Raw genomic sequence first — 22503 nt, 5'->3', positions numbered from 1 at the left:
AGGGACACTCTCATAGACATAAGAACATCTTCAGGAAAGCAGACTTCGACTCCCTCAGGGAACAGATGGCCAGGATCCCCTGGGGGACTAACATGAAGGGGAAGGGAGTCCAGGAGAGCTGGCTGTATTTCAAGGAATCCCTGTTGAGGTTACAGGGACAAACCATCCCGATGAGTCGAAAGAATAGTAAACATGGCAAGCGACCAGCTTGGCTTAATGGTGAAATCCTAGCGGATCTTAAACATAAAAAAGAAGCTTACAAGAAGTGGAAGGTTGGACATATGACCAGGGAAGAGTATAAAAATATTGCTCGGGCATGTAGGAAAGATATAAGGAGGGCCAAATCGCACCTGGAGCTGCAGCTAGCAAGAGATGTCAAGAGTAACAAGAAGGGTTTCTTCAGGTATGTTGGCAACAAGAAGAAAGCCAAGGAAAGTGTGGGCCCCTTACTGAATGAGGTGTTGTACCAATAAATTAAAAACCAGCAGGATCTTATTAAAGGGAAAAAGGCAAAATACCACATTTATTGTGAATACAGAAAGAATCATAGTGAGCAGTTAGTTACAGCTGTAACATTCCATTCAATCTCATCTTTATTCACTCATTCATTCATACAAACACACACACACACACACACACACAGGTTCTGCAAGGTTGTTATCATAGTAAGCAGTTAGTTATAGCTATAACATTCCATTCAATCTCATATTTATTCACACATTCACACACACACACACACACACACACACACACACACACACACACACACACACACACAGAGGTTCTGCAAGGTTGTCATCATAGTTACCAGCCTTAGAGTTGCTCATGCCAAGCCACTGGCCAGGTGGCCTGGACATGAGGAGGGAGCAGGGCCTTGTCAGATGCTCATCTGATGCTCCTGGAAGTTGGTTTGCAGAATCAGACCCCAAAGTTCTCACTTTTTAAGAGTCTATTTTTATAGGAATTTCTTCCTATGCCAGTCTATGGGAATTGCTTCATCATGCTGTTGCTGAATCAATCAGCAGATAGCACATTCCTGACGGCTCCAAGAAGTTATCTTGTTCTTTGGTTCTCCCATTCTTGAGGCTGTTGGGTGGATTCCAGTCTGCCCTCCGGGGGTCCTCTGGTTATTTCCACTTGACGCCTTCTTCAGCCGATGGACACTGGATTCTTAGGCTGGCACCTCCCTGATCATTCAGTTGTTATCCACACCAAGCATCCGTCCACATACATCCTCTATCTCTATTTTAATCACAATTGTTAATACAACAAAAGGGCGGGGAGTCTCTGGGTGCTGTTTCTGTTGTTAGAGTATTGCTTTGAGTCTCTGTGAATTGCTTTGAGAACAGATTCTGTCTTAGAATGTACTAACACAATTAGCAGCTTGCAAGTTTCACACATAGAGGGAGAGAAACAGTACCAAAACCCAAGAGACCTCTTAATTAGTAATACCCTGGAATTTAAACTATGGGGAATCAAACTCATTTGTGATTTTAATACAGAACTTCTTTAATATGATCCAACAGAGGGAGGCAACCTAGTGACAGAGGATGTGGAAAAAGCTAATGTACTCAATGCTTTTTTTGCCTCTGTTTTCACTAACAAGGTCAGCTCCCAGACTGCTGCGCTGGGCATCACAGAATGGGGAAGAGATGGCCAGCCCTCTGTGGAGATAGAGGTGGTTAGGGACTATTTAGAAAAGCTGGACGTGCACAAGTCCATGGGGCCGGACGAGTTACATCCGAGAGTGCTGAAGGAATTGGCGGCTGTGATTGCAGAGCCCTTGGCCATTATCTTTGAAAACTCGTGGCGAACGGGGGAAGTCCCGGATGACTGGAAAAAGGCTAATGTAGTGCCAATCTTTAAAAAAGGGAAGAAGGAGGATCCTGGGAACTACAGGCCAGTCAGCCTCACCTCAGTCCCTGGAAAAATCATGGAGCAGGTCCTCAAAGAATCAATCCTGAAGCACTTACATGAGAGGAAAGTGATCAGGAACAGTCAGCATGGATTCACCAAGGGAAGGTCATGCCTGACTAATCTAATTGCCTTTTATGATGAGATTACTGGTTCTGTGGATGAAGGGAAAGCAGTGGATGTATTGTTTCTTGACTTTAGCAAAGCTTTTGACACGGTCTCCCACAGTATTCTTGTCAGCAAGTTAAGGAAGTATGGGCTAGATGAATGCACTATAAGGTGGGTAGAAAGCTGGCTAGATTGTCGGGCTCAACGGGTAGTGATCAATGGCTCCATGTCTAGTTGGCAGCCGGTGTCAAGTGGAGTGCCCCAGGGGTCGGTCCTGGGGCCGGTTTTGTTCAATATCTTCATAAATGATCTGGAGGATGGTGTGGATTGCACTCTCAGCAAATTTGCAGATGGTACTAAACTGGGAGGAGTGGTAGATACGCTGGAGGGGAGGGATAGGATACAGAAGGACCTAGACAAATTGGAGGATTGGGCCAAAAGAAATCTGATGAGGTTCAATAAGGATAAGTGCAGGGTCCTGCACTTAGGATGGAAGAATCCAATGCACCGCTAGAGACTAGGGACTGAATGGCTAGGCAGCAGTTCTGCGGAAAAGGACCTAGGGGTGACAGTGGACGAGAAGCTGGATATGAGTCAACAGTGTGCCCTTGTTGCCAAGAAGGCCAATGGCATTTTGGGATGTATAAGTAGGGGCATAGCGAGCAGATCGAGGGATGTGATCGTTCCCCTCTATTCGACACTGGTGAGGCCTCATCTGGAGTACTGTGTCCAGTTTTGGGCCCCACACTACAAGAAGGATGTGGATAAATTGGAGAGAGTCCAGCGAAGGGCAACAAAAATGATTAGGGGTCTAGAGCACATGACTTATGAAGAGAGGCTGAGGGAGCTGGGATTGTTTAGTCTGCAGAAGAGAAGAATGAGGGGGGATTTGATAGCTGCTTTCAACTACCTGAAAGGGGGTTCCAAAGAGGATGGCTCTAGACTGTTCTCAATGGTAGCAGATGACAGAACGAGGAGTAATGGTCTCAAGTTGCAATGGGGGAGGTTTAGATTGGATATTAGGAAAAACTTTTTCACTAAGACGGTGGTGAAACACTGGAATGCGTTACCTAGGGAGGTGGTAGAATCTCCTTCCTTAGAGGTTTTTAAGGTCAGGCTTGACAAAGCCCTGGCTGGGATGATTTAACTGGGAATTGGTCCTGCTTCGAGCAGGGGGTTGGACTAGATGACCTTCTGGGGTCCCTTCCAACCCTGATATTCTATGATTCTATGATCTATGTCTAAGACAGTCCCATAAAAGAAGGGATCCATCCCCGACGCTGTCAAAGTTGGGAGAGCCAGCCGGCAAGGTGCTGAGCTCTTAAGCCTGACTAAATCCTTTTCGGGGGCATATGGAACCAACGGTTTTGACACCAGCTCTCATGGTGAAGACATGGGATAGACAGCTGCTGGTACTTCCATCTGCTTTGGGAGCCGAGGTGGTACCAATAGCGACTTGGCCCAGAGAGCCGACAGCAACTGTCACCAGAGAGACTCTGGCTCCACCAGTGGACTCTTCTCATACTCCAGGACAGTTGGAGACCTACGTCTCCCTGGAAGACACTTTTGCTCTCTCCATCCACATTCACCGCACCTATTGGGTCTGTCTATATTCTGGGACATTGTTACTTCAGGGAAGGAGACACCATCGGTCCCATCGATGATCAGGGATCCAGCTTTCTCTGCTGATGAGTCTGTGGCTCCGCAGGCGTTTCTCTGGCATTGAGGAGTGGCAGCCCCAAACAGAACCCCTGGAAGGTCAGAGTTCCGATCTCCAACCAGACACGACTGGCCAGGAGACAAGTGGTACCCTGTGTCATGGAGTCCCACTCTACTATTGGAACCAACTTATCGGCAATGTTGGGCATTCTGTGAGCCCTAATCCAGACACCCAGGATCAGTACACAAGTCCCATATGCACAACTGGCCCCGGGTATTCGGAGGAGGATGGAGAGCCAGATCTGACAGTTCTGGATCCATCTTGTCATAGTGACTGGTAAACAATACTAAGGGTAATGCACAGGATAGTGACAGAGCTACAAATCCAGCTGGAGGAAATTCAGGTGCCTCAGCATGTCTTGTTTACTAGACATTCTGTAGACCTCCAGTCCCAGTAGAAAGAAAAGGAGGACTTGTGGCACCTTAGAGACCAACAAATTTATTTGAGCATAAGCTTTCGTGAGCTGCAGCTCACTTCATCGGACACATTGCATCCGATGAAGTGAGCTGCAGCTCACGGAAGCTTATGCTCAAATAAATTTGTTGGTCTCTAAGGTGCCACAAGTCCTTCTTTTCTTTTTGTGGGTACAGACTAACACGGCTGCTACTCTGAGTCCCAGTAGAATGGCCCTCCCAATCAGGGAGGCTGTTGTGGACCCCTGCTTCTTGTGCTCCCACCCCTAAGAGGGCCATGAAGCGCTACTTTGTCCCATCCAAGGGGGGAGTTCTTGTTCTCTCATCCTCTGCCAAACTCCATGGTGACTCAGGCAGCTAAGCAACAGCACCCATAGACTACTTGCTCTGCTAAGGGACACATGACAGTCGACCTTCTGGGAAGAAAGGTCTTCTCTTCCACCTTCCTCTAGTTCAGGATTTCTAATTATCAGGCCCTTTTGTCCGAATGTGATATCAGTTATGCTAGATTTCTAGAGTTTAAGGACAAGCTCCTAGAGAAGAATGGAGCCCACTTCCAGGCCTTCGTGGATGAGGGCAAATTGCTGGCCAAGCTGCAGTGCATGCAACTTGTGGTTGCAGTCCTCAGGTTTCCCTAGAGAGGTGCAGAGTACCATCCAAGATCTGCCGTGGGATATCATCTAGCTATTCCATGAGAAAATGGATGATACTTTCCATTCCCTCAAAGACTCAAGAACAGTGCTTTGCTCCCAGGGCATTTATGCCTCTGCCCCCAAGAGGAAGTTTTATAGGAATATTGGGCAAGACCACCTCCTCAGCCCTTTTATCATCAACGTCTTCAGGAGTCACCACAAAAGATAGAGGGTTTATAGACACAGAAACCCAGCCCCTGCAACATCCACGCTACTTCTTTTGATGGTCCTGTCAAGACCTGTGTCCCTTTATTGATGCCTATTTAGATGTTTGAAGGCTGCCTTATTCAATTTGTCCAAAAACTGGAGGGCCCTAATTACAGACAGATGGGTGTTAGAGGTTATCCATGTCAGTTATCTAACTGAGTTTCTGCAAACTTCTTCCCACAGGCCCCCTTGCCACTTCCTCACTTTTCTCACAAGGAGATTTTATGACAGGATGAGAACTCCCTGCTCTTCAGGGACGCCATAGAAAATGTTTCACCTCAACACCACAGGAGTTTATTCTATTCTCCTTGCTTCTCAATCCCCAAGAAGAATGGAGGCCAATTCTTGATGTCAACTAAACAAGTTTACCCGAAAACTAAAATTCCGCATGATATCCATGGCACCAATAATTCATTTGTTAGAGGAGGGCACGTGGTTCACAGTTCTCCTCGTGCAAGATGCATGTTTTCATACAGATGTGCAGGCACTCCACAGGAAGTTCCTCAGATTCTTCTTCAGTCAAGACCGTTACCAATTCAGATCACTCCCCTTTGGTCTGATCATAGCACCCAGGATGTTGACAAAAGTGTCCCCCACTCCCCCTCCATGGTGGCTGCTTGGATAAGAAGAGAAGGATTTACAGTCTTCATACCTTGATGACTGGCTTCTCATAAGCAACTGCAAGGAGATCCACAGGGTAACCTGTGATCTGCTCAGACTTTACTTTCCTAGGTGTCTTTGTCAATCACGAAAAATCCACGTTGACCCTCATGAGGTGCATAGACTTCATAGGGCCGATGTTAGACTCGACTATTGCAAGAGCATATCTGCCTCTCAGGAGGTTTCAGAACATGAGAACTCTCGTATACAGGGTCACTATCAGACACAGGATATCACTAGAACTTGCCTTTCCCTACTTGGCCACACGGCCTCATGCACACACCATTCACCAGGCTACATCTATGATGCCTACAAGCCTGGCTTGTCTTGGTGCACTCACCATAAATGACAAAGTCATAGTTCCAACCAAGGTATTAGGCTCTTTTTTCTGGTGGACAAAACTAGAGAAGGTTCAGGTAGGGATCCTTTCCCCCACACCTAAGGCAGCCTTTATTATTGTTGGCTTCCTCTTGAGTTGGGGTGCACACATGGGTGACCATATGGCACACGGCATTTGGACCCCCTGGAGTCAACTTACTAGACCTTGGGGCAGTCTGTCAAGCCTGCAATGCCTTTCTCCCACTCATCCAGTCCAGACCTGTTCAGTTAATGCTGGACAATATGACAACAGTATTTTATATGAACAACAGGGGGAAATGAGGCAGTGGAACTGGTGCATCAAACATCATGTCACCTTATCAACAGCTTTCTTACCATGGTGAAAAATTCCCTCGCGGATTGCCTCCGCAGACACTTTTCTTTGAATCACGAATGGGAGACTCATGATTCCATTCTCAACAACGTCTTTGCTCAATGGGGAATACTGGCATGGAACTTTTCACTTCAGGTCAGGCCGTGAGTTTGTCACGGAAGTCACTGCGTGATCTCCATGACTTCTGCAGTGGCCGGTGCGCTTGGCCTGGGGGCCGCCAGAGCAGCTCAGGCAGCCTCTGTGCCTGCTGCACTGGCCGCTACTGGGGCAGTCTCAGGCCACCGCCTCTCCCCCGCAGCAGCAGGAGTTTGTGGGAATCAGGGCTAGGGGTTGGGACATGGGATGGGGGGAGGGCACTGTGTGGTGCTTACCTTTGGGGGGCTCCCCAGAAGCGGTGAGATCCCTCTGTTCCTAGGCGGAGGCGCAGCACAGCCAGTGGTCTCTGCAGGCTTTCCTCGCCCACAGGTGCCGCCCCCACAGCTCCCATTGGACGCGATTCCCGGCCAATGGGAGCTGCGGAGCTGGCGCTTGGGGCAGAGTCAGCACACATAGCTGCCTGGCCATGCCTCTGCCTAGGAGCAGAGGGAGGGGGATGTTGCCACTTCTGGGGAGGCGCAGAGCCAGGTAGGAGCCTGCCAGCCCTGCCAACCCCCCTAGCACCATGGTCCAGGGCCATGTGCTGCCGCCCGCCCCCGTCACCCCCCTGCACCCATTACCCCCCCCCCCCCCCGCACGCTGCCCTCCCCCCAAGCACTCCCCCCCACCCCTCTCCCTCCAAGGTTTAGTCATGGGTATACAGTACAAGTCATGGACAGGTCATGGGCTATCAGTTTTGTGTGGTTTTTTTTTTTTATTACTGCCCATGACCTGTCCATGACTTTTACTAAAAATACCCGAGACTAAAACGTAGCTTTACTCATAGGTGAACAGCAAAGTTCCTTGTTACTGCTCCAGAGCAGCCCTAGTCAAAGACTCCTTGGGAGATGCCCTGCTGATGTTGTGGAAGGGTCACCTGGGGGTATGTTTTCTTCCCAATTTCTTTGATACCACAGGTTTTGTGGAAGATATGCTGAGACAGAGTTCTAGTCATCCTCATCCTGCCTAACTAGTCAAGACAGTTGTGGATCACAGTTCTGTTGAAGCTATTAGTGTGACACCCATGAACATCCACAGGCCTTCTAATACAACACCGGGGCAAGATCAGACACCACAATCTGGGGTCTGCAACTCAGTCTGATATTTGGGTGGGCATCAGAGATAGAATGCTCATGTTCACAGAGTGTGCAATCTGTCCTTAACCAACGCGGAAAATGTTCTACAAGAAGCTGTTACGCAGCTAAATAGAAGTGTTTCTCTGTGTGGGCTCATCAGTGCAAGTTGTCTCTGGATTCCACTGTAATCCCTGATATCTTAGAGAAGCTCCTCACACTTAAGTCCTTCGGGTCTTGCATTCAGTTCCCTGTGGGTGCATTTAGAAGCAGTCAGCGTTTTCCATCCTCCAGTGAATAACAGTATGATTTTCATGCACACTATCACAAATAGATTTTGAAGGGGATTCTCAGATCCTGTCCATCAGTGATGGTGATCATACCTCCGTAATCCCTTAATTTTTTTCTATCATCTCTCACAAAGATGCCCTTTGAGCCATTAACCACATGCTCTATGACCCATCTGTCCATGACGGTGGCCTTTCTGATAGCTAAACATTGGTCAGAAGAGTCAGTGAACTGGGAGTGGGCCCACCAGATACTACCTTCTATAAAGAAAATGTCTTGCTACACCCCCACCCCAGATTCAGACCCAAGGTAGTTTCCAAGTTTCATACAAGTCAGATCATCTACTTATCTGTATTCCCTCCCCCCTCTTCCAAATCACATGCATGAGAAATGGAGAGAAGAGTCCACAGGGCATTGGCCTTTTATCTTCAAAGGACGTTAGAAAGATACCCAAACTATTTGTTTCTGTAGTAGATCAATCAAGAGGCCAACCTATATTGGTGCAGAGACTTTTGAAATGGATTTTAGATTGTATTACCCTTTGTTACTAGCTAGCTGGTCTCCATGCCCCATCACTTCTGGGTTTATTCCACCAGGGGCAAGCTACTTTAGCTGCATCTCTGGGAGATGTACTCTTACTAAAGATATGTAGGGCAGCTACTTGGAGGTATTTGCATACATTTACAAGACATTATGCCCTGATACAGTCAGCAACAGTTGAACGGTGTGGACAGCACACTTTTTGACTAATGCTTATTAATCTCCCACATGAGGAATACACATATAGACCATCACTTAAAGAAGAAGTGGAGGTTACATACCTCTATGCGGAGGCTCTTTGAGATGTGTGGTCTCTATCTGTATTTCACTACCTGCCCTCTGTCCCCTCTGCTGCTGATTTGTTACAGGGAAACTGGAGAGGCATTTGTTCATACTGCCCTCTGTGCCCTCGGTTGGGAGCACAAAGAGTGCTACAGTGCATGTGTGGGCCAGCGGACGGTGCCTGCAAGAAATTCTAGACTCAAGTGCATGGTGTGCGTGCGTATCCCATGTGTGGAATATGGATAGGGACAACACATCTCAAAGAACTTCTAGTTACAGGTAGGTAACCTCTGTTTTCCCTCATGAATCAGATACTGTATGCACTTTCCTTCCATGTGGTTCAGGCATGTGTCTTTACATAAGTAAGTTTCATCCTCCAGATGTTGACTTTGAAGATTCCAATATAGCAATAATAACAATGGAATAATTATAATGGGTAATGGTATTTCATTATTTAGTAGTTTCTTAGTTTATAGTAGTTGCTGGAAGTGAAACACTGTATCTTCTGTAGTATCTACAGTAATATTTGCCATCTTTAATGTTCATAGTCTGTATCTGTCTTTCAAGAAGGTAATCACTGTTCTGTGTCAAATGCTATCGAATTAGATGACCTAATCCTATCCAGCCAAGGGGAACAGATCGATACTCATTCTGCTGCATGTTTCTATGTTATCTGATACCATTGACCACCAAATGCAAATCCTGCCTCTGAGAAATCTCAGGGGTGAACAGAAACATTCTGAAGTGGCTCAGCTATTTCCTATCATGCTGAACTGGAGAGTTACTTCTAGGGCCCTCACTTTGAGTCTTCCAAATTCATTGTTCTCCCATGTGTTGTTCAACATTTAGATGATGTAATTGGAAGAGCTGGTGAGACAATATGGGCTGAATTTCCAGCAGTACACAGATGACACCCTGCTTCACATTTCCTTTATACCAAATATAAAGAGCACTATCTTCCTGGATGAAGAACTAGTGAAATCTTGAACCCAGGCAAGACCATGATGATGGTAAGAAAGAGGAAAGCACTTTGAAGAATTTGCCTCCTCTTACCTTCCGGCCCTGCCCATCTCCCAAGTTAAGGGCATCTGCATTAGATTGTTTCTATGCACAAATGGGGTATGTTTTTGCCACAATAGCACTGAGGAATCCAAGAGCACTAAGACAGAAGACTTAGAACAATCATCTAATTAATTTTATTCATGGCCACTTTATAACCATTTACTCTGGTCAGCATTATCCTTTACCTTAAATAGGTCGTCTTTCTCCTTGATATATTTATAGAGAGCAATCATATCCCCTTTGTCTTGTGTTATGCTAGGCCAATGGAGCCCAAGTTTTTATTCTCCACTTAGAAAACAGGCTCTCTGTTCCCCAACCATCCTATTAGCTATTCTCTGCACCTGTTCCAATTTGAGTTCTTCTCTCTTGAGCAGAATTATACTCAGTATTGCGGATACCTTGTATAAAGCCATGAATACTTGAGAGATTGCCCCTCTCTCCATGCGCATGACTTTCCATGGTAGATAGTTTTCACTGGAATAATGAAACTGCTGATAAGAATGGGGAAGCTTGTAAATGCAAGAGACAAAAGAGCTGAATCTAGATGTGGAACTCACTCCCACAAGAGAAGAGGATGGCTACAGATCTCATCACTTTGAATGCCAAACATATTTTTTTCCAACTTAGTTTCCTTCTATAAATTCTGCGCATGCACACCTATATGTATATATTTGTTACTACGATAACTTCCCATACTATTGGTAATGGGACATGTGTCATGGATGGGATGGAATCTGTATTTCTGTGGAATTATTTGTAATGTTTATTACGGAAGTACAGAGAAATCTTTTCAGGTGACTTTTCTCTAGCTCTAGGATTGGGAGATCAGAGGGAGGGGTAGAATCAGTAGTAGGAAAAGGGGAAGTCAGTGAGCTGGACTTTCCTGCCCTGGAGCAGGACACTCACAGGGTCCTGGTGGCCCAGGGATTTTAGAGAGGTCACAGCTGCCAGCTCATATATCAGGTCTCCTCACACCACCATGTGAGAGTGGCTATTCTATGATGTGCGGGAGCACCTTGAACTCCCATTAAAGTTCCCTATCTTGTAGATTTAGGTCTTCAGAGAGCAGTTGAGTATGCTTATATTGAAATAGCTATTTCTGCATGCTTACACAGGATACCGTACAATTTCTTTGTCTTTAAAACTTTTTCTTCCTGCAGCTGAAATATTTGTTGCACAGTGGGTCTTATTTGGAATTCCAGAAGAGATATGAAGTGAATTAAATGTGATTTGAATGATAATATTTGTGCTTGCTAGGCTGTTGGGCTGTGGGACATATTTAGAATCCATCTTATATTAAAAGCTGTTTGCTGCTTTTCTTTGGCACCTGAAAGTTTTTTTTGAAAGTTCCCTGCCGTAGAACAGAGGTAGACATGGAAATGAATAAATGTATTTGCAAATTTTCAGATGTAATCCATTTTGTAACGTAACCATTTTCATTTCAGCCTGTTACCGTTCTCCAATGTTTGTGGTTTGTTTTGTGCTATGATGTTGAACAGAGAGTTCTGGTACACCCCCCAGGCTGATTATTTTGTGTTTTTAATGTATGTACTCTTTTGCCATAAAAGCTTTATCTATTGTGAAAATATTCAGGAAGAGTGCAGATAACAGCACCGTATGTAATGTACTCTTACGTTCCAGACAATTTTAAACACATACAAGAAAAATGTGCTTGCATTTACTATTTGAAGTATTGTAAAGGTAAAGCAATCATTAATAGAATTGGAAATTCGAAACCTCTAAAACATGCTAATTCTTTTTGAAGTTGTATATAAGAAACCCCCCAATAATTTCAGACAAGAATTACTTGATGTAAGGACATTTAATATTAAAAAAGTCACACTTCTATAAGGGTGGTCTTGACAGCACACACAAACTCTAATGGCTTTATTTGAATAAATGACATCTAATTTTGGGTGCCTCCAATTTAGAAATTTTCAATCTGCTTTTCAGAAATTTTGAGCAGCTGCCATTGATTTCAGTTTGATAAATAGATGCTTCTTGCCTTGCAAAACCAGTCACCCACATTAAAGGTTACATTTGAAAGTTTGTTACCAGTTGGTGTTGATCTGAAAGCATGGAGTCAATGTAACTACATCTTAAAAGGATCTAGTTTAGTTTGTTTCCAGATAAATAAACTAACAATTGTAGTGGCTGCTGATAGGGCTGCTGCCAGCTCTGAGATGGAGGAGTCAGTAGGCATGGGTTCCTTGGAATATCTCTTAGCAGTGAGTGAGCAGTAATGCAAATGGTGCTCTCTGCTGGCCACTTCAGACATTTTAACAACCAGGCATCATTTTGTTTTAGTTACACGAATATACTATGGCATATACCTCTGGATGTACTGGAAGGAACAGTATGTTGATGTCATGACCAGATGCCGCAGCAATGAGCATCATATGAAAAACTAATAAGTAGATTAATAAAGGGAAGACTGAGATTAGATTGTTTTTTAAAACTTGTGCGTGTTGTGAATGTCACAAAATAAAATGCTCTAAACAGGGAGGTCTTCACTACTCACCGGATCAACCCCCCCCCCCCCCCAGTGTAGACCAGGGCTTAGGAAACTTATTTCTGTTGTCCCAACACAGGTATCGATTTGTGAACTGAGAAGCTGCAATTGCCTTCCTCTTGAATAGGTTGAATTAAAATATGACAGAAAACAGTTTTACAGTAACTTTCCTTCATGATTTAGAAACTCCTTTGTACTCTTTTGGAAAGGATAGAGTTATGAAAACAGAGTACATAAAATATTTAGATCTAAAGGAGTAGGAAATCACCTTCTATGCCATTAACAGACATAATTTCCATTGCTTTTCCCTATATATATATATTCTATCCTCTGCATATGGTTCTTCTTTCCATTATATGGGAGAGTACAATCATAAAATAGTAAAAGGTTACTTACAGTGATGGCTTTCTCAGTTTATCTTGAGTATGTCTTATTTTTCTATGTAATCCCTGTGGAATAAACAAAATGTAAACCACTTACTAGGTTTGTTGGACAATCTGTTCTTGGGTTCACTTTCTAGGTGAATGTTCACTTAACAAAATATGTATCTTCTTTAATTACAGAAAACTCTGGGGTGGAAAGTGAAGTGTTTACAAATGTCAAATATAAGTAATTTTCAGAGCACAGCCAGGTAGAATATGTAACTGGGTGGTGTACCCAGGAAATAGGAGGACTGACTTGCTTAGACTTGAGGAGTGTGATGCAATGATTACATGAATGTATTATTGCAGTGAATTTCAAGTTTAGCATTACCTATGCCCTTGAATTGAATGAAGTGAACTGGCCAGTTCTGCACATTGTTCGAACTATGCTAAAACCATCCACATAGCTTTTACAAAATAATTGTGCCTTACTGATTTACCCTTCCCAAAAGAACTAAATTGTTCTAGAGCAGTGTAATTTAACCTCTTGCTGTAATAAAATGCAACTTGATAGCTGTTGTGCTGAAAACTTAAAAAGTTCGTTGAACTCTGAGGTTAGCATCAACAAGTAAGTGAATATAATTGCCAAAATTCTAAAAATCCTAGTTCTGAGTAGCTAAGTAGGAATTTTAAAAGCTTAATTCTACTTCAAAAAGTGAAATTCAAACTGTCACCAAAATGTTATTGTCCTGAGTAGCCATCTGTGTAAAATTGTAATGGACTCTAAGTAGATGTTGCTATAAAAATATTTTCCTGAGAATTTCTTAAACAATTTTCTCAATAGCATTTTAAAATATATTTAGTTCTTGGTATTGGTCCATTTTAAAAAGTGGCATTTCGACTTAAGATTCCATGTATTTGCATCTTCGCTGTTTTTCAGTTTTTTTTAAAAGGGAGTATTTGGTCTTGGTCTTGCAGCAGGACAGCTTTGAATCATAATCTTTTATGGATATATTTTTTTATACACAGCAAAAATTGTGACACAGCCTGATAGACACACATCAGATGTCTGTATAAGTTCAGAAAAGGGCACCTTGAGAATTTTTATTGCAGAATTTAGAATTTAGTCTAGTGCAGGGTTTCTCAAACTTCATTGCACTGCGACCCCCTTCTGACAAACAAAATTACTACACGACCCCGGGAAGGGGGCCCAAAGCCCAAGCCGCACCATCCTGGCCAGGGGGGGCAAAGCCCAAGCCCAAACACTGCTGCCCTGAGGGGCACCAAAGCTTGAGGGCTTCAGCCCTGGGCAGTGGGGCTCAGACTTTGGCTTTAGCCCCAAGCCCCAGCAAGTCTAATGCCAGCCCCGGTGGCCCCATTAAAATGGGATCATGACCCACAGTTTGAGAACCACTTGTCTGGTGTCTTTTGAAGGTAGTAAATACTATGGATGGGCTCAAGCCACATAATGTATAGCCTAGTTTTGAATATTTCCAAAGCTGAGGTTTTTGGACAAGTTATTTTTGTTTTGCTGTATAGTATAGATAGAAACCATTGCCAAAGTTTGGACTCAGTTCTGGGTCTGGATTTCAGTTACTCACAAAGTTCAGTGGTGGTAGAAGCTTGTGTTTTCATTTGGCCGTATCTATTTCTAGAAACTAAAGTCTTTTCCATTGCTCAAAAGGCATGTAGATAAACACTGTAAAATGTGGAGTAATCACAGGGAGCAAAGGGGACTCAAGAAATGACACTCTCAACATGGTATAGAGGAAACTTAAATGAAAAGGTTTATTGTTGTTTCATATTTATTTAGCAGATCTTGTCTGTGTAGGCTCTTGCCAAACTTGTTTTAGGTATTTCTTGTCTAGTCTTGCTGACCTACTATTTTGTGTTAGTGGCTTGTCAAACCGGAAGAGCCACAACAGATGCAGCTCAGGTTTTGTGGAGTAAATTGTAAAATATATGTGGTGCATGAAATTAAGTTTTTTCTTTGACATTTCTCACAGAAGAGAAAACCACCTTTTAAAAAACAAAATACTTGCTAATTGGCGGAAGAATGCAGCTTGTATCTAAACTATGTTTTTACTGTAGATTGGGCATATGATGTAGCATAAGGGCAGCAATTGTGTTTCTGAAGTTGTCCTTCCATTATTGATCCTGTAATTTTGTGTGTTTGCTAAGTTGCCCTTTTATTAACGTTGAATGGAGTGGAACTTTGGCGTGCACACTGTCTGAAAACAGGATAAAGATCCAGAAATACCAGAGTTCGGCTTAATGCTGGCTGTCCTTGTGGATTTAGCCACCCTTGTATCTGTACCCTATCTATAATAGCCCCATTTTACAGACAGGAAACAGAGGCTAGGGAGGTTAAGCTATTTAGCCTAGAACAGTTAGAGTTCAGATGATGGGGTTGAAGAGGCAGGTTGGTTCTTGTTCCCTGTAAATTAGTTCTTTCTCATTTCCAGATGGTGATAAAGTTGGGCTTATATCTCAAATCCTAGTTAAGTCTTTGAGCTGGGGTAATGAGTCACTGTAATAAGTGACTTGTTTTGTTTTGAAGTGTAAACCTTATTGTAGTCTGTCAATTCTGTCAAGTCTTAAAAACCCAGCTGTATGTATTCGATCATTTGACAGTGTTTTTTTCAGATGCCGGAGGTAGAGGTACTTTACATAATGGGGTGTGAGACGAAAAACTAAGTCTTCCCTACTATTCACTGGTTTGAAAGTTGAGTTTACAATGGCATGTTTTCTTTGGACTATGTTCTAGAGCTTGCCATGAGAAACGTTAGGACAATGTGTATAAACTGATAGCTTTGCCTTATCTTTTTATAAACAGTGAAACATTAAATGCTCAAATTAAACAAAAGCATACATGATTACCCTCTTTCGTATAATCACTTCCGGGTGTATATGCCCCAGAAGGTCCAATTGCAACTTGGAATGTTTTTTCATAAAGTAATTTCAGAGAAGAATTTAAAATAAACTTGAGCTCTCCTGTTTACTGTAGAATTTTCGATATATAGACGAATTACATAGGAATGAAGTGTTTTCGTCTCCTTTCACAAACAAAAGGCAAAGTAGGTCACAATCTTAATCTAGAAACACTCTCTCTCTCGTAAAAAAAATCTTGTCTAAAATCTGTCCATTAAGTTTTATATGTGTACAGGGTTTTAGCTAAATCTTGGTGCACTTGGCTGATATTAAAAGCTTTCCTGATTTGGGTCTACTCAGTAGCTAAAATGTAGGTTGTATATGGAAACAGCCCCATAACTTGGTATTGCCTTGCCAAATGGGGGGTTGAGCTAGGGAGGAGAGAACGCTGCCTTTTGTAATGTTTCTCTAAACAGAAAGTGTTAAGTTCATTTTTGCAAGTGTAAAAATTGTGTTTCTGGTACATTTATGATGTTATCTGAAACTGCTGATATTTTCTAATTAAACAGCTATAAAAATGATGCCAGTATTGTCTAAAGCCCTGTACCTCACAGTAGCCATGTAGTATGTTGAGCTAGTACTTGTAGAAAACTTTTTGTATAAATGATGATGTCACTAGGGCAATTACCATAAGGGGAAACTGTGTGTTAGGTAAATTAGGGCTTGTTTAAACTGGCAATTTACAGCGTTGCAACTTTCTTGCTCGGGGTGTGAAAAAACACCCCCTGAGTGCAGCAAGTTTCAGTGCTGTAAAGTGCCAGTGTAGACAGTGCACTAGCACTGGGAGCTACGCCTCTTGTGGAGTGTGTGTTTTTTTTTTTTTTTTTTTTTTTGAGTGCATGGGGAACTTGGCGGGCGGCAGGGAAGAACCCCGCGGGCCGCTTGTTTGAGACCCCTCGCATAAATGAGAAGAGTAAAAATCTCTAGGCAACTTAATCCCTCCCAAATCATAAAAGCATATAAACTCAGAACTGGTTTTCCATTGATTTCCAGTGATACTAAAGCCAATGTGTGTATGAGAAGATGCCTAAATGAACAGGGCAGTTTCACAGGGGTGTCATTTGACTAAACCAGTCACTTAAAACAAAAATCGAGAGGAAGAAGAAACATTACTTTTCCCTCTGACTTTCATTACGTATGATTGCTCTGCTTTCCATGCAGTTTCTCCCAAGGTTTAACAATAGCAATGAATTTATGGGAATTGAGGGCTATGACCTCCCTTGCCTATCTCCCTTTCCATCCTAAGTCCTAAGAGTCCTAAGATTCTTAAAAAGAAAAGGAGTACCTGTGGCACCTTAGAGACTAACCAATTTATTTGAGCATAAACTTTTGTGAGCTACAGCTCACTTCATCGGATTCTTAGGCATTCACATGAGAGATGCTACATGGAAGGCAAAACTAACATGGTTAGAGAGCCAAGGAAGTATAGATCTTTTAAATTTAGATTATATCTGTTCAAAGTACCCCTTTCCCTGTGGCAGTGGCAGCAGTGGTATGAAACCAAGGCTGATGCATGTTGTGTTTATGCTGCTGTAAACAGTGTTGCCATGGGGTGTAAAATACTACTAGGCATGAGGGCAGCCTAGATTGTGTTACTAATAAAGTTCTTTATAGGCTTTTGGGGTGGCAAAGGAAGGGACAGGAGGTGTAGACAAAGAAAGGGAAAGTGGGGTAGGGCAATGGAGACCTAGAGGACAAAGAAGGATGGAAATCAATACGTAGCAGCAAAGGAAAAGAGAAGTGGAGGTGTAACCGGGGGGGGGGGGGGGTGTTTTCCAGTAAAAGCATTTGCTTCGTAGCATTTTTTTCTACCATGTAAGAAAAAACTCCCCTCAAATGTTTTGGCACCACACCATATTAAAACAGGGGATATACCGGTGGGGATGGCATTCCTGTCTCCCCAACTCCAGTCCTTCACATACAAAAATGAGAAGAAAGCCCTTCTTCCAAGAGCTCTACCTCCCACACATCACTGATTTTTGTTTTGTACCTTTCTCCCCATTGGTAGCGGTGTAGCTTTGAGTTTGAAAAAGTGATAACTTGAACTCCAGTAGTTTACGTTGCCTACAAGATATTAAAAGTTAAAGTGAGAGTTAATGGTAACTCGTAATTTTAATTATTCAGAAATGCAAATGGGAAATTGAGATAATGTGACTGAGGATAAGTCCTTTTGAAACGCCAGATGCTCCAGCAATTAACTTGAAAAACAGCCTCTGTTTAAAAAATTCCACAGTATCCCTGATCTCAGTCAGTCAGAAACTGTGTAATACATGCTCTTGATGTCAGATCCATGCGCAACAGATTTGTGACCCACTGCCTAGTAATGTTATCGTTGTTTGTTCCTTCGTTCAGCACCAACAGTGCCCTTGGCGTGGCCAAGATACACCCAAGAGACAGCCCCAACCTCGAAGACCTTACAATCTGATTAAGCCAGATGCAGAGCAGACGTTATGACTGGGAAACCCAGAGCTATTAAAACTTTTTGAGAGGTTTTGGTGAAAACATATGCTTTGTTTCCTTCATTTAAGTGGTGGGTGATACCAGAGGAATTTCGAGATGTGTTCATAAAATATTTAGTCCATTCCTATTATAAGGCATGCAGGCCATGATTTTCAAGCTTTCGGTGGCCCATCTTCAGACCCCTTTTAAGTGTTTCATGTTTAAAAGATGGGTGGTCAGTACTTTCTGAAAATCAGGCCTCTTTAAGGTGCAATAGATTGGGCCCCCCAAAATTGTGGCACCCAAACTCATTACTCAGTTTTGAAAAGTCTGGCCACCATATGAAATTTATTGAATTTGTCCTAATGTTAGACATTGAACAACAGCTCAGAGTGTTGTCATTGTGGCATGAGTGGGCTGGCTAAGATGCAAAGAAGAGTTACATATTATGTCATGTCCAGCCGTCTGTGGCCATAATAGGACTTTTCACTATAAAAATGATCTTGTTTGGAAATAACAAATGTAGTAACCCAGGCTCAATACAGTAGATATCAGTAGGGAAATGGGCATGTACCTCTATTGATGCAGTACCATTCTACTGATTGTGCTTGTATGGTACAAGGGTGGGGGAAGTTGTGGAATCCTATATCCCCATTTGTTGGTAAATTATGGTATCCTTCCTTCCAAATACAGAATGTATACCATATCTGAGACATACGTGTCTTGTATAGCAATAATATGTGAAAGAGCATTGTTGGAGATTGATGTGATGTTTCTGAAATGTTTTTTGATGAACCTTGTACTGGTGTATAGAGAGAGTTTCTGTTTATAGGGACCTGTTGACCAAAGTGCTTTGACTATTTCAGTCTGAGGAGACATTTTTGAAAATTTTCTGTCACCTAGAAAAACCACCCTAAGACAGGGAAGTACTATCATGCCCCATCCCTCACTGGTGGTGTAAGGTGCTCAGATACTACAGTAATTGGGACCATAGAAATACTGATGCTATCAGAAAGAAGAATCTTTCACTTTACATAATTCACTTGTGTTAGAGGGTGAAAGGTTTTATGTACAGGACTTGAATCTGAATGGAAACTTTACCATTAACTTCAGTAGGTATAGGACTGGGCAAATTGACTGTTAGGGAAATATCTTTTTACCAATATATACTTGAAATATCTGATGGATCTTTTTTCTTTGCATACAGGATCCAAACTATTGGATACAAGTACATCGTCTGGAGCATGGGGATGGAGGAATCCTAGACCTTGATGACACTCTTTGTGACGTAGCTGACGACAAAGATAGAGTGAGTACAGACTGTTATTAAACACGCTCAGGGTTCATTGCCCGTGAACACACCATGTTTCATATTTCTAGCGTGAACACTGAAGATGAGGTAGGAGAAAGAAGAGAAGGGATGGAAAAAGGTGAGAGTCAAACAACGTGAAAGTAATTTTCCTGAGTTTTCTAATATTGGCGCTTTCACAAACATGCTAAGTACATAAGTGAAATTGAGCTGGAAATGTAATATAAAATATTTGATTTAAATTAAGATGCTTTCATTATGCAATTTAAATAAAGTTGGAATATGAAAGTGAGGATGAGAAGAGAGAGGAAATCCCTAAAAATCATATACAAGATTTTCCAGAATGTGTCTTAAATTTAGTATCTTAACTCCATGTTTAGGCACCTAAGTAAGTAGCCTAATTTTGGGTACTGAGCACCCCTGATTTCATTTTCAGAAGTCATTGATTTTATTGGGAGCTGCTGGGTACTCAGCACTTGTGAAAATATTAGTCTGCTTATGCACGTTCAGACTTTTGGGACCTATTTTTGAGAATCTCAGGCATGTAACGCATATTTGTTTTGTTTGCAGTCAGCTAGGCTATGTTTCACTTTAATACTGTCTTAAGTAATATAGTCAGATTGGATAAAATAGGCAACACTGACATTAATAAGCTGGGGAAGTTTTATGTAATGTGCTAAATATTGGCATTTCACTGCCAAGCTGTGCTCCTAGCAATTCTTACTGAAAATGTAATTCCACTGCACTGGAGCAACTGAGGACTGTGATTGAGCCTTCAGTCTAGAGGTATGATTCTCAGGGCCCTGCTCCTTTCACCGCATGACACAGAATTGCCTTTGTGAGTAGCAACAGGCAATCTGAAAACCTTCTTGAAAATTACTCAAATGTAGAAATGGATACTGTCCTTAATATTTTGCTTGAGACTGAGTTTAATTGACTGGGTTATTTTAACAGCTGTACTAAGAGTTTAAAAATCAGGGAATCATGGGGTATGGACTCCTCACTGTCTGAAATGCTGAGGTTACTCAAGTTCTATAAAGTAACAACATACAGTGTCTAGTTTTTAGAAATCTCCTCTATAAAAATAGTGCCCAGCTAAGAGATCATGACAAGTGGAGACCATGTAACATTACCATTTCATCCTAAAGCACTTCCTACTACCGCTTTGCTTAAAGGCCTCAGGTAGGACGACTATTACCATCAACACTGGTTTTTCTGTTAAACTTACTTGAGTCATGTACTCTTTACTCCTCTCCTTCCTAAGGGAGGAACCTAATATCTGGTTACTTAGTGATTTTCATTTTTTGGCTCTAACCTTGGCTTGCAGGCTTCCAGTGTGGGACTCTTCATACTGAAACCGTATGTAGGTGTTTTTATGTGCATGACTAATGGAGAAAAATCTCTTGCTGCCATTGAAATAAGCAGTGCCATTATTACAACAGTATTCTCTTTCTGCTTAAGTGGATAAGATCCCTTTTAGACAATTGACTTACACCATTTCTGTAGGTTTGCCTAGTTTGTTTCCTCTGATTTTATAAAGCTGTCATTTCTATCCTCAGTTTCTACTCACTGCATATATCACTTAAATTTTATTTTTTAAAGAGCCTTGAGATGTTGATGTGAAGGGTGAAACATAAACGTATGTTGTATGTAGGTTGTACTGTACTAGTTTATCCTTGAATTAATCATTCCAGCTTGACCTTCCCTTTTGATTGTTTTCAAGAACTGCAGTCATTAGTCACTAGGTTTTGATTACGTATCTTCTGATATTTTTTTACACCCCCTTTGAACACCAATGACTTTTCTAATTCTGTTTCAGTTTTGGGTTGTTAACTTCTTTCACATATAGCAAATATTTTAATTGTTTTATGTTTGTCAAACCTGATACAGAGCTCAGTATTGCAAGGAGCTGAGCATTATTGGCCCTCTAGCCAGGCAAGCACGTAAGTACATATTTAACTTTAAAGGCCATGTGCTTAAGACTGTTTAAACAACCCATGGTTAAAGTTAAGCATGCACTTAAATTACCACTGAAGCCTGAGATTACTCATGTGCTTAAAGCTAAGTGCTGAAGTATTTTGTTGAACTGGGGCCAGAATACTGAGCACCTTGCAGAATTGAGATCATAACATCTGTATGTTCATTTTCAAGGAGGAGATATTCAAATGCACAAAGGACAGCGGAGTTGGTCAGTCATCCTCAGTGGCGTTAATGCTACACATAGGAGTAATCTTTAAAATGGCAGTGCTGCATTTTTCTTAATTGTCCCCTGCTCCTGTAGTATCTAACTATTACTCTAAAATTGCATATCTTCAGTTTATTAAGGGTCTAATTTTAACTAAGCAGCCATACATATAAAACATACAGGTTTTTGTAAAGTCTATTATCTTGCAAAACTCTGCTACAGAGTATTTAACAATTCTAGTACAGAATATAAAACAATTAAGGACTGTACAGTCTTTGGGAACCTTAACTGTAAATACATTAAATGTTATGCGGGGGGCAGCTACTTTAGTAAAATAACATAAACTCCAGGAGTAATGGGGAGAATATTTGCTTCAGTTCCAGTGTCTACATGGAAAAATTGTTGTATGCTATAAATGCACATAAAGATCCTTATAGACAACAGCTGCTAAAAGTGGAATAAAAAAAGACATGTCCTTGTGACGGTTCCTTACCCATTAAAATGTGGCTTGTTAGGACAGTCTTATTTTATCTTTTTCACTATCCCTCTTATCCCCTGGTTTCTTTTGTACCTTAATAAAATGGAAAAGATTGGTGGTAGTGGACTCTCTCTGGAGTGATTTGAAATGTTAAAAACGACCCTGAATATATGGGGGGGGAAATATACTTTAGAATGTTAATTGTGTGCTTAGCTTATTTTCTCTTTGAAACAACAACTTCTATGTTAGTGTTTTTAACATAAAAATAGAAACTGCAGGATTCAGTCTAATTTAGACAGCAAATCAATTTGACATTCACATTAAACTGCATTACCATGATGATGAGAAAGTTAGCAATGTTGGAGACTTTTTATGGAGCTATATTTCTCAAGAGGGTACTTTTTTTTTTTTTTTTTTTTTTTTTTTTTTTTTACAACTCTAAACTATTGAATTCATTTGCAGTTACTTTAGCTTATCACAA

At 42.0% G+C, this 22503-nt stretch overlaps 1 protein-coding gene across 13 annotated transcripts in view; it reads left to right on the top strand.

The window, feature by feature from the left end:
- Positions 1 to 22503, top strand: part of PARD3 (par-3 family cell polarity regulator) — a 646254-nt gene that overhangs the window by 54785 nt on the left and 568966 nt on the right. For all 13 annotated transcript variants that reach the window (XM_074946210.1, XM_074946208.1, XM_074946207.1 and 10 more), the window contains exon 2: positions 19258 to 19359. In XM_074946210.1, the coding sequence (XP_074802311.1) occupies positions 19258 to 19359 (102 nt within the window). The remainder of the gene's footprint in view (positions 1 to 19257; positions 19360 to 22503) is intronic.

This window comes from Natator depressus, chromosome 2 (genome assembly GCF_965152275.1).
Source record: "Natator depressus isolate rNatDep1 chromosome 2, rNatDep2.hap1, whole genome shotgun sequence".
Lineage (NCBI taxonomy): Eukaryota > Metazoa > Chordata > Testudines > Cheloniidae > Natator > Natator depressus.
Note: the sequence above shows the minus strand (reverse complement) of the source record. Positions and strands in the feature narration are given on the sequence as shown.